Raw genomic sequence first — 13,279 nt, forward strand, 5'->3', positions numbered from 1 at the left:
AAATCTGGAATGGGCTACAAAAACATTAGCAAGATGCTGGGTATTAAAGTAACAACCATTGGTGCAACTGTGAGAAAATTTAAGAAGTATAACATGACCATCAGTAGACCATGGTCTGGTGCTCCACAGAAGATTTCACCTCGTGGGATGGCAGTGATCATGAGAGCTGTGAGAAATCGGCCTGCAACCACACAGCGGGAGTTAGTGAATGACCTCAAGGCAGCTGGGACCACAGTCACCAGGAAAACAATTGGCAACACTTTGCGCCGCAATGGATTAAAATCCTGCAGTGCCCGAAAGGTACCCCTGCTTAAGAAGGCACATGTGGAGGCCCGCCTAAAGTATGCCAATGATCACCTCAAAGATGTACAAAGTGATTGGGAGAAGGTTCTGTGGTCAGACGAGACCAAAATTGAACTATTTGGCCTAAACTCTACTCGTCATGTGTGGAGGAAGAAAAATGCTGCCTATGACCCCAGGAACACTGTGCCCACCGTCAAGCATGGAGGTGGAAGCATTATGTTTTGGGGGTGTTTCTCTGCCAAGGGCACAGGGCTACTTCACTGTATCAGTGGGAAGATGGATGGAGCCATGTACCGTGCAGTCCTGAGGGACAACCTCCTCCCCTCTGCCAGGAAGTTGAAAATGGGCCGTGGTTGGGTCTTCCAACATGACAACGACCCGAAGCATACAGCAAAGGCAACAAAGGAGTGGCTCAAGGAGAACCACATTAAGGTCATGGAGTGGCCCAGCCAGTCTCCGGACCTCAATCCAATCAAAAATCTATGGAGGGAGCTGAAGGTCCGAGTTGCCAAGTGACAGCCCACCAACCTTAATGATTTAGAGAGGATCTGCAAAGAAGAGTGGGCCAAAATTCCCCCTGATATGTGTGCTAACCTTGTGGTTAACTACAACAAACATCTGTCCGCTGTGCTTGCAAACAATGGCTTTGCCACCAAGTATTAAGTGCTTTTGGCTAGAGGGATCAAATACTTATTTCCCTCAAACAAATACAAATCAATTAATATATATTCTTTAAAGTTATTTTCCGGATTTTCGTTTTGATATTCTGTCTCTCCATGTTAGAATACATCTACCATTAAAAGTATGGAATGATCATGTCTTTATTAGTAGGCAAACCAACAAAATCAGCAAGGGATCAAACACTTTTTACTCTCACTGTATATATATATATATATATATATATATATATATATATATATATATATATATATATATATAAATGATTGATTATGGTGGTAATTTAGGTTCATTTCGTGGGGACCTTATTTTAATAGTGTATTAATAATAACAACCCTATAATAGTGTGTAATAATACAAACACTGTCACTGGTCTAATTTCCAACTGATGTTAATTTTAGGTATTTCCAAATCTCGAGATGGCAGATAACGACAGTCGGAAAACAATGTCCGAGTGAGACATCTGTCGTTTGTATACTGTCTTTTTCATCTGGTGATGACGTTTCGCTTCCAACCGGTCAATGCCGCGCTGGAAGCTGGTGGGTAGCTAGCAGCTGGCTAACCTGCCTAGCTACCTCCTCCGCCTCTGAAGGCAGCTGGTCGGAACACTGAATGAACCACGCACCTCAATGCATTTCCCGTGGGCACGATGGCAGCGGCACAAACGGTCTGAGCTTTAGCTCCTAGCCATGTAGCTTAGTGGCTCATTTTATTTGTAGTTAATGTTACTGTGATTCGTGCCCTATAGCTGTTTGCATCAGTAGCTAGCTTTTTTTCTGTCTGGGACAGACGGCGGCAGCTAGCCCCCTTTCTCGCCACTACAGGAGGATGCTGAAGCTGTTTGGTGCACTGGTTATCCTGGGACTGGCCCTGGCGTACATCACCTCCTGGGTACTGGACAGCTATGACACGGCTTGGCATCCTAAACGGAGTGTTCGCCAACAGACTATCAGTGACGGGGATGAATCCAAGGAAAGTTCTCCACCATTTCCCGGCGACAAGTTGAGCAATATATTCTGGTTTATACAGGTGGGCTTTTATTCCGTCTTGCTAGCTAGTTCTGGTCTAGTAAGCAGTTAGTGACAATCTAAATACCTCCAAAATGCTTCATCGTGAATGTCTCATAGTGTTACAGGAACCCAGTGGTCTTTTTGAATGATTGACAGAAAGAGGTCACTGACCACAAAAGTGTTTCAGTGTTGGCTGAAAAGAAAACACAACGAACTGTAGACAGACTTTGCTCTCATGTTTCTTCCACCTGTCACACTGCTGACTTATGTACACACAATTATAGTGTCAGACCATTGTACATATTTCTGCTTATTCCATTTTGTGTGATTCAAGGTGTCTGACATCCACATAAGTCGCTTTCGTGATCCAAGACGGATTCCAGATTTTGAAAAGTTCTGCACCGACACCATTGAAGTGATCAAACCAGCTCTAGTGCTTGCAACAGGTAATCTCACTTATAACCCAGCTAGAAAGTGGAAAAGTTTTGCATTGAAATGAGACTTGATGGGTGTGGTTTACATTCATATAGGATGACCTCACTTGCTTTGAGGATCATTTGCTCAATATAATATTTTGTTTTTGTCACAGGCGATCTAACAGATGCTAAAACAGAGAGTAAGTTGGGTTCGCTTCAACATGAGGTAGAATGGCAAGCCTACCACAACATCCTGAAGAGGTCTCGTGTGATGGAGCGCACCAGATGGATTGACATTCGTGGAAACCATGGTAATTAGGCACACCACTACTGATGTTCTATTGACTCTGTTCAAACATCTTAATGTAGGAAATGTAAAGCCAAGACATTCTTGGGAATCCATAATCAGACAGGAAGTCATCCTACCCCTCCTCTCCGCTACTTTCTCCTCTGTTATTGGATCACTGAGTAGTGGAGATGAAACAAGATATCCCTATTTTGTATTTGTAAAGAAAAAAGAGATAGCAAGTCATTGCATCTCTGATTCTGTTTCTGATTTTATCATTTCCAGCAGCTGGTAATATTTGTCCTGTGAGTTTATCTGTGAGTCGGCTCTACTGTGGAAACAGTTGTTGTTTGTTTTCCTCTAAAGTCCAGAAATAAATCTTCAATTTACAGTTTGTCTCTTGACATTTTGTCTGACATTTTGAATAGCTCGTATTCAGCTCAACCTCACTGTAATTTCATTTTCTGACAGATGCTTTCAACATTATTTCATTGGACAGCATCAACAATTATTACAGGTCAGTATATGAGCAGCCTGAGTCTACTGCATGTATTACAGCAGCTTACAGCATGGATTTGATGAGATAATGATATGTCTTCAATGCCTGTGAAACATGAGCACTGTACACTTATTCCTGACAACAGTCCAAGCTAACTGCGCTTCCTGAAGACTAAAATAGAAACAGAATCTACATGAACAGACGCACTCTGTTGTCCATTGATAGGTATTATGTTATTAAATGATGTTGCTGCTTCTGTTAATTCTGATTTATTCTCAACCTCCCTAATATTTTTATGTTGTCATTATCCTCTGAGTCAAAGTGTATATCCTGTCTGCAAGACTAATTTATTTGATTTATTTTAAAATTCATCAAATTATCTCAGAGCTGCTGGCTTCACAGCAGACTGCTGTGCAGTGTCTTGCTGCTCACGTTAACTCTTTCTTTTTTTTCTAGGAAATACTCAGCTAATCAGAAAATAGGCTCGTTCCACTATGTTCACAAAACTCCCTTTGGAAACTACTCATTTGTCTGTGTGGATGCCACCCTGACTCCAGGACCCAAGAGGCCATACAATTTCTTTGGTATTCTCAACCAGGTAGGCTTGTTCAGCACCATGTCTTAGAGAGATTAGGATATTTTGCAAGTAAATCTCAGTCGGTCCTGAGTTAAAGAATTAGAGGTTTAACAGCAACCTGTTTCTAAAAAATTTTTTTATCTTTTCTTGAGTCTTGAGAGTTGGATGTTTTGGATTGTGTTCTGTTAACACACATACTCAGCTTTTAAAGGCCACATTGATTTGGTTCTGAATTAATATAAAAGTGACCCATCTGGAAAATCATGTTTTATAGAAACCAAGTGTGTTTTGCAGGCTCCTGATCAGCTCCTATTTTATTTTATATATAAGTAGTTCTAACCAATGTAATGTATTGGTGTAGATTCTCAGTCATTCAGATCTTGGTAATCCTAATCTATTGGGAACTGATTTTCCATTTTTGGTTCAGATTCTGACTCTTGGTTCTGTGGTTGTGAAACCACCTGGGGAGGTGAGTCAAGACTGCATTGTAGGTGCTCGGAAGGAACACCTCCTCAGTTTAGAGATGGTTTTCCAGTTTAACACTGATAGCTCCCCTGACACCTGACTCAAACAGTCTTCTGTGTCCAAAATGTGTACCTTTATCTTTACTTATAGACCTATCTCCTGTGTTGTTCCAGGCATTTATGACACACTGCACACACATCTCCATATTCCTGAGCCTGCACTTTGTCTTTTTTTATTTTTTTTATTTATTTTTTTTTTTTTACCTGGTTTGATTAACTAGACACTGGATTGAAGTGCTTTCTTGGTGTGATTTTTGTTCCTGGAGTTTTCCCTCCATCTCTGTAGGAACATTTTCTGATAGCCTGATAGCTTCAAGTTCTGATGACAGACAGTATGTGTTCCTGTGAGCGATGAGTAAGAAAGTAGATACTGGTCTGTGTTCATCCTAAATGTCCAAAACAAACAACTTATTGTCTTTAGCATCCTCCCCAGAGAGCTCAGCGTCGCTGTCCACTAGTACTTCTTGAGTATGGATTTTGGCTCAGGTTTCATCAACATAACTTAACCACAGACTTGGTGTTGTTCCCTCATAGGAGCTCAGTAATCTACTTTCCACTTTCTCCACGTAAATGTTGGTCACAATGGGAGACACTGGAGATTCCACAGCACAGCTGTTCTTCTATCTGTAGAAGCAGTCATTGTATTTAAAATAGCTGGTGGAGAGGAAGAGGTCTAGCAGGGCACGGATCTGGTCAGAGTTGAAAGTAGTCTTGTGGTGTAAGGAAATATCTTGCTTCAGCCGTTTCCTGACAGCTTACATGGCCTCTGACACTGACATCAAAAGACAATATATATAAAATACCTGCAGTTCTGGAGTATTTCCTACCAGTCGAGGAACACTAACTTGTTCCTTTTCTAGTTTCTGTAGGTGTTCTGTAACTTTCTTCTTATTGTTGTTTGTCAAGTCTTCAGAGCATCATGGGTGATGCAATCACTGAGTAATGTTGGTAACCTATTGTCTTGAGGACTGCAGTATGTCTTCCTGCTGCTAAAGAAAGGGACTGATCTTTCAGCAAAGGCCAAAACATCACCCCAGAAAATACCATCAAATAGAAGTCCTTGTTTCTAAGAAGCTCTTAGAAATCAAACTAACATACATTTTTAATCTGATCACACATTTTTTTTAATAGAGGGACCTTTTTGAACTAAGATATATAGCTCTGCTTTCACTCAATGTCATTTTCATAGTTTAAAAATGCTTTTAAATAAAAAATGTTTTATTTATTCTAGCTTTAGGGCATGAGACCTTTGGATCTTGACATTATGAAGTATATATAATAAGAGTTACTCTCCACTAATACATACTTCACTGAAAGCTGGATTTTAATAAGAACATTAATAATCTTCTGAAAAAGCAAGCACAATACTGGACTGACTGACTGACTGACTGACTGACTGACTGACTGTCAGCCTGTGGTCAATGTTATAAATATGAACCTCCAAACAAAAATCTTTGTTATCTATTTTTATTTTTTCTGTTTTTGACCGAGTAACTTAAGCACATAAGGAGCATATCTCATAGTTTGTTATTTTTCTGTTTGCGACATGTGACAGACTCAGATGGACTTACTGGACACGTTCCGTGTTGAGAGTCAGAAAAGCAACCAGTCGATCTGGTTTGGCCACTACACCACCTCCACCATTGTCTCCCCGTCTCCAGGAATAAGGGACATAATGAGGTACTATGATGTTGGATTTTAAACCTTTTTTTGAGCATAAACATTCAGCAGCCTGCTTTTACCTGCTAACTAAACTTATGTCAAAGCTAATAATGATTTAGTCAAAGATTATTAAAGACAATTAGTGATATTGTTTTTTTTACTTCATTTGGATTTCTTGTGTTAAGATCTGCAGTTGCATATCTATGTGGACACCTGCACACACTCGGTGGCCTGATGCCCATCCTCCACAGTCGACATCCTCAAGGAACCTTAGAGCTGGAGCTGGGGGACTGGATGGACAACCGCAGGTGAGTAAGATCACAAAATATTTCTAACTGTAACTTTTTTTCTTCCTAAATTAGTCTTTTTCTGAGTAAATTCATCCCCCCATCTCTCTGCAGTATCTGTCACCCATCTGTCACCAGATGAGTCATTTCCTGTTCCTGCGATCAGGATGCTGTGCTGCGAACTGGATGCTGTGTTCATTGAGGAGTGGTTGTACTTGTTTTACCAGTTCTTTAACCTTTCTTCAAAGTTAGACTTTACTCCCTCCTTCTTGTAGTCAATATTTTAACACAAAGGAAGGTTTTACTTGGTCTGATTCCTGGAAAAACAAACAAGGATCAACATGGCTTTGATCAGAAGTGATTTGCTGCAGGAAGAAATCCTCGAACCATGACTTTTCCAACTGCTTCTCGACTCTGTTGGTGCTCATGTTATAAAGGGTCCTGGTGCTCCAATGCCCAACTGTGGCCCTGTGGCTACCAGGATGGAGGGCTCGATGCCAAGCAGCACTCAGCCGGTTGTCGCTTCTGTCCGTGATCGCGCAGGGAGACAAGCTCGACACTCATTGTCATTGTTAGCAAAGCGTCGCTAGCTCCCTAGGGATGCTGTGAGTGGACAACCCAGAACTTGTTACCATTCAGACAGGGAGCGTGGCCCCCATGGGGTCGCGAGGTCCACCATTATGTGTTACAGTATACAGACCACCCAAGCCTCCTTCCTGTTTTTATTCAAGAATTTTTTTTTTACTTTTTAACATCGATACACTCCAAACATAACATTTCAATAACAGGTGATTTTGACTTGTATATTGGTAACAGCTTTTATTCTTATGCAAATAAATTTTTAAACCATTTAAACTGTATGGATTTTAAACAGCATGTCACACAGAGGAGACACCCTGGATCTGGTGTCTCATTTAGAAAACAAGCACGTAGGATCCAGACTAAAAGTGTACGTGCATGTATGAGCTGAAAATGGTTTGTGCCAAAAAAACAATCAGATTTATAAAATCATGCACACCTGCAGGCAGTTTTCCCTTTTTACATCACAGACGTCTTGGAAATGGTGAGGATGAGGAGGTCCCCAAAGAGGGAGTTTTGTCCGTCGTCTCTGTTAGTTATGTGCGTGATTTGGTCCATTTTCAGGGAGCTTGGCTATCTGTTGCTTGACGTGGGGGAAATCACGGGGGCAATGCTGAGCAGAATAGCTGATGTGCGACCAGCGAAAAAAACAAACCAGAGAAGAAGAGGATCAAGAAAGAAACATTTTATAGCGACGCATTACCGTCGCCAAACGGTGTCTGAAACTGACGTCGGCTGGAGGAATTGACTTATCAAACATAACATAAAAGACGCATGGAAGTATGAAGACGACAACATGTGACAGCTTTTAAAACAGATGTGGCTATTTACGCACATCTGGGAGCACAAATGGGCCTGTAAACTTTATTTTAGATATAAAGTCATGGATGGCAGAGAACCTCTTACAACTTAACCAGGACATAAGTGATGTTTTAATTATCAGTCCTGAAGACAGGAGATAAATCATTTTACCAAAACTTTTCTTTTAATTTTGTTTCACACATTAAAAATCTAACAAAGACAGGATTTTATCATCTTAAAACCATCACCAGAGTCCACCCTTTTCTCTCTTGCCAGCACGGAGGTATTGATGCATGCTTCTTTTTTCTAGTAGAATTTTTTTTTTTTCATTATCTGTACCGCTTGGTCTATTACGGGTCACGGGTAAGCTGGAGCCTATCCCAGCATTAACAGGTGAGAGGCAGGTTACACCCTGGACAGGTCACCAGTCTATCGCAGGGCCAACACATAGGGGACAAACAACCATTCACACTCGCACACACACTCCTAGGGAGAATTTAGAGTCATCAATTAACCTAACATGCATGTCTTTGGATGGTGGGAGGAAGCCGGAATAGAACCTAGTAGAATAGGTTATTTTAATGCTCTCTGGTCTTCCCAGAAAGAGTATTTCTAACCTACAGTTACTCCAGATCTAAGCAGCACTTGTTCTGATGAGGACCAGAGGACGGAAACACATTGCAGCACTTTTAAAATGACTGCATTGGCTCCCCCTGAGTTTCAGGGTTTATTTTAAGATTCCTTTAGTTGTTTACAAATGTCTTAATGGTCTTGGGCCTTCTTACTTATCTGACCTGATTTTAAATTATGAGCCCTCTTGGACCCTGATGTCCAATGGTACCGGCCATTTTGTTGTTCCTAAAATCAGAACTAATGTGAGACCTCATTTCACTATTATGGTCCTCGTCTGTGGAACAGACTGCCAGAGACCCTCGGGGCTGCAGAGACTGTCCTTGTTTTCAAAAAAAGGCTCAAGACATTTTTAACTTAGCGTATAACTGTTTTTTATTTGATTTTTTTGTTTGTTTGATTTAGTCTGTTTTTAACCGGTGTGGGCCCCCGACTGCCCTGATCTGGGTTACGTCCTCTGTGGTCCTTGGTGGGATGTCTTCTCGTATGAAAGTAGACAGATTCCCAAACTACTGTTTCCTCACCTCAGGGTCAAGCCAGATGTTTATCGTTTGTATTTATATTGAAGTTGTAGTTAAAGAGACAGAAACTAGAAGTCAGAGTTTATGAGGGGAGGGGGTCGTATCTGTGTGCTGTGTGGGTGTGAGTGTGATGATATGTGTGGAAAAAGTGAGTATGATCAGGTGTGTGTTCATGAACTTTGATGTTTTATACTTAAGTGTGTGAAGGAATTTTTTGTATATATGTTCAAAAATAGTTTTTATTATGTAAAACACTTGGTGTTGCTTTTGTATGAAAGTTGTATTTGATTTGCAGATACAGGGTCCTGGCTTTTGATCATGACCTGCTGAGTTTTTCTGACCTGCGGTTTGAACAGTGGCCGGCAATGCTCATCACCAACCCTAAAGACGCACAGTACCTGCACCCAGGGGTGGAGCCGTTGGGTCGAATACGAAGATCGACGCACATCAGGTGTCTGTTCTCTTTGCGTGTCGATTGCTGGTTGAGTTGTTAACCTGCTTCCTTGCTCTTATTGCATATGATCCAACACCGCTTGGTTTGATGCGTTACAGACACTGACAATTCAAAGAAGTCTAAAATGGAGAAAGTTAGATTGTATGAATTATAGTTTGTCTGCTTGTAGAAAGTTATGACACAGTTCAACCCAACAGAAACATTTATGATATCTACATTTTAGCATATTTTAAAGGACTTTTAAATGGATAGAATAAGAATAGTACTGACAACATATTATGGTTTAAATACAGATACATATTAAACATTTTCAAACATATTTTCTTACATTTCTGTTCATTGTATTTATAAAGGATCTTGGCCTTCTCAGAGGCTCCTATCACTGCAGTGCATATAAGTGTAGATGGGGAACCTTTGGGTAGGGGCCGCTCAGCTGGAGGCCCTCTCTATGTTCTGCTATGGGACCCATCTCTATATCTCACTGGACTGCACACAATTAGAGTTAAAGTGGAGGTTGGTGCTGCATTAATTTATCTTAAACTTATATTGTTATGAGCATTTTAATATTTCATGGGTCTTAATTAAGTTTGGTAGATTTGTTTTGCTAAACTGAATTATGCATAGCCGTCTTGGCACCGTTGCTTTGAATACGCAATCCATTAGAGGTAAAATTTTGTTATACTGCTGCAAAGATATTCATGCAGTATTATTAATTTTCATAGGGCTAACACTTTGCATCCCTCTCATCCTTTTGCGTATGTGTTGGTCAGGACTCGGCAGGCCGGTCGTCTGTGCGGGAGCAGCACTTCACTCTGGAGGACAGTGTGATCCCCAGCTTCGGTTTTGTTCAGTCCTTCATCCTCCTCACAGACCATTATATCCTGGGCCGAATTGCCTTCATATTTACAGCGTTGCTGAATGTTGGTGTGCTCCTCGCCTTCAGGTTTCTGCATGTCCCTACTGGCAGAGGTGAGTTGTTGCCGACCACCAGTCAGGTTTTATTACATGTAAGAACATTAGGAGAGATTATGTCTTGTCCTGGTTTCTCTTGTTTTACAGGATTTTATTCTCAAGTGTGTATGTCACTCCATCTGGTCAGTAAGATGGATACCTTCTACTACTCCCTGCTTCTCTTCAACCTGTGTACAGCCTTGGGTGGGTTCGCTTCTTTATCTCATTTTAACTTGACTTTTCCCACCCCATTCTCGACAATAATGTATAATAATGAAAAATTCTTCTGTTGTGTTCATGTTCTGGTGTGATGTCTTCCATCAGGCCCATGGTTCATAGGAGATCTGATAGATGGCCACAGCGGCGCCTGCTTCGCCTTCGGAGTGTTTATTGATGGACATTTCCTAGAGGGCAGTCTCACTTATGTTGTTGGAGTCATTCAGGTAAGAATATTCATTTTCTTTATCATATATATATATATATATATATATATATATATGGCTGTAAAGTGATTAAAAGTTTTAATATTTTGTATATTAAAAATCATAATACATATTCTCATATTATACACTTTTCTCTATTTTATTCTCAGCAACTTTCAGCTTGTTTTTATAAAAATTAAAAGTAAAATTTCTGTCGGTTACTCTCATAACTACTGCAGGTAGCGTCTTGTTGAGAGATAGACATGGTTAGCCAATATCTGGTGAATAAGGGGCACATTTAGTAGCTATAAAGTGTGATAATTTCCCAAGAAGTTAGGAAAAGTCCCATTTGTCAGTCTTTATTTTAAGAACTAACGAATGCATTGATCACATTTCCTGAACTCATTTCCCCTCTGCTAGCTGGTTTTCTTCAACATGCCCCTCACCTTTTACCTCTGCTGGAGTCTCCATCACCGTTGCTGTGGCAACACCTTCCGGTCCCACTTCCAGCGACCAGGCCGACGCTGCTGGACTCTTGCAGTTCACCTCTTCATTCTGCTGCTGCTCACCTGGCAGGCGCACTCCTGCTACTTTCTCCTGGAGACCTACGGCCTCATGGCTTTTTTCCTGTCTCCTGTCCGTACTTGGGCGTTAGGGCTCAGCCTCCTACTGATCTACCGCGCCTGGACAGGCCCCGTCCCTCTGGTTCGCAACAACAGCAAAAACGCATCTTCGTCTTGACAGTAATTGCACTGTTCCACCACATTTTCCCTCAAGCCTGACTCATAGATATATTTTACTGTCTCTCTTCACCCTTAAAGCCTGAATTTTCCCCACACAGCAGCACCTCTGCTTTTTATTTCCCCTTTCTATCCAAACCCACTTCACAGTACATCGATATCCTCTTCCTTCTAGTTAGTATTGTTTACTTGATATGCATGTTATTGTAAAGCACCAATGAGCACATTTCTGCCCATATTCATAGCAATGTGTACAGTGTAAAAGGCAAAAACACTTTGGATGCATAAAGGGTAAAATGGCCGATATGAGCTATGTAAGGACTATTCCAGCATATGCTGTGGCTTACGGTGTACTGTATCAGGGCTGTATCCTGCTGTGGTTTAAGCTGACTCATTTACTTGAGAATTAGCACTTTTTTTGGAAGTGTTGCCTTGGCTTAACGCCACTTCACCACTGCCAAAGGATGAATAAGAATAATTTAATGTTTTTTTTTTTTTTGTTTTTTTTTCACCCCCCCAGAGAACCATTTTCATTTGCTGTTGAAGGCTGGATGTGCCAAAACGAGCCTCATGTTTACCTACCGATATAAATCATGTGCATAGGAAATCGGGTACAGCGCATTTTTGTATGTTATTCTGCAACTTTCTATCTTCCCACAGCTTACGGAACATGATAGTTGCAGCATAGACGATCATATTCTTACGTTTATTCTTCATGTAATTTCAAGACATCCAAGAAGCTCTTTTAAGTACTGTTGTAGAGCTGGGAACAAGTATTTCACGAATGAAAGTGTCTTTAAATCTAATCAATTCCACTGCAAACAACTGCCAGTACAAACAAAACATCGGCGTACTGAAAAAATTTCACCAACACACAAAAAGCCGGCTTCACTTTCCTCACTCCTTCGCACGTAACTACAGAAAGCAGCTGTTTGTTTCTCAGGAATGTGAGCACTTAAACAAAGAGCTGGTCCCAGTAGTATTTCAGGACAATGTTTTTATACTTAATAGTTCAGTGAACTAAAACCATGTTAAACAATCCAGATGTGTGGTGGCTAAAAACAAAAAAAAAACTGGAAAAAAACAACTAAATGAATGTGGTATAGCTGTGGTAAAATAAGATGAAATACTATAGGATTTTATTTATTCATTTTGACTGTGTTATGTGATTTTTATTTCTTCCTCATGTGATCAGCCTGCACAGGAAAAATGTATTTTTTCAGCTCAGTTACAAGTTTTGTAAGAGAGATATAATTTGACAGATCTGTGAGTGAACATGTCTCTGTGTTCTGAATGTTATTTTTTTGTGAATGTGTGAACGCAGTATACCGTATCTGTTGCACTGTAATTCAATCCTATTTAGTAAGTAGTCGCAATTGCCTTGTTTCCACAGGAACTGATCTAAAACAGTACATAAATACAGTTACAATCACATGCATTGAGTTTTTTAAAGGAGAAAACATTAAGAGTTACATCCCTTTTTTAATCATTATACCCAGCATGACTGCAGAGTAATAAGACAGATAATTTAATATAAGAACAGCTGCTACAACTGAGGAAATTAAATTTTGTGCACTCTTGCTGGCAGAAGTTTAATAACTTTTTCCCTACACTCCATAGTCAAGTCATATATTTGAAATTTATTCACTTATCCAAAAAATGCACAGTACCTTTGTATTAAGGAGTGTAATCTGTCCACATGGAGGCAGTATTAAATGGATTTGGGCAGTAAGGGAAGTACTAGGGATTATCATTTCCACCTCAAAATAAAGCATGACTTTATTTTTCATATTCCTCAATAAAGCACCAAAACATTATCTTGTAATGACAGTTCAATGGCACTAATTTAAACCTGCACTGACTGTTCACAAGAAAAAAAAAACTGACATGAACTTCACTACTGCATTGACAGCAGGGGGGATATACTGTAAGTGATGTG

General features: G+C 40.4%; 1 protein-coding gene across 2 annotated transcripts; it reads left to right on the forward strand.

Moving 5' to 3' along the window:
* The first annotated feature begins 1,495 nt into the window (after positions 1-1,495).
* On the forward strand, positions 1,496-13,211 carry tmem62 (transmembrane protein 62). Of its 2 annotated transcripts, none has more exons than XM_041972822.1 (14): positions 1,496-1,648; positions 1,806-2,010; positions 2,326-2,437; positions 2,581-2,718; positions 3,165-3,210; positions 3,649-3,790; positions 5,849-5,973; positions 6,141-6,263; positions 9,069-9,224; positions 9,581-9,740; positions 9,998-10,196; positions 10,287-10,382; positions 10,503-10,621; positions 11,021-13,211. In XM_041972822.1, exons 1-14 carry the CDS (start codon positions 1,611-1,613, stop codon positions 11,339-11,341), a joined length of 1,980 nt encoding a protein of 659 aa, XP_041828756.1. In that variant the 5' UTR covers positions 1,496-1,610; the 3' UTR covers positions 11,342-13,211. The 2 variants fall into 2 exon arrangements, with proteins under 2 accessions (XP_041828756.1, XP_041828755.1); XM_041972821.1 differs by having other exon boundaries at positions 1,510-1,648; positions 1,771-2,010.
* The last annotated feature ends 68 nt before the right edge of the window (positions 13,212-13,279 follow it).

This window comes from Melanotaenia boesemani, chromosome 20 (genome assembly GCF_017639745.1).
Source record: "Melanotaenia boesemani isolate fMelBoe1 chromosome 20, fMelBoe1.pri, whole genome shotgun sequence".
Lineage (NCBI taxonomy): Eukaryota > Metazoa > Chordata > Actinopteri > Atheriniformes > Melanotaeniidae > Melanotaenia > Melanotaenia boesemani.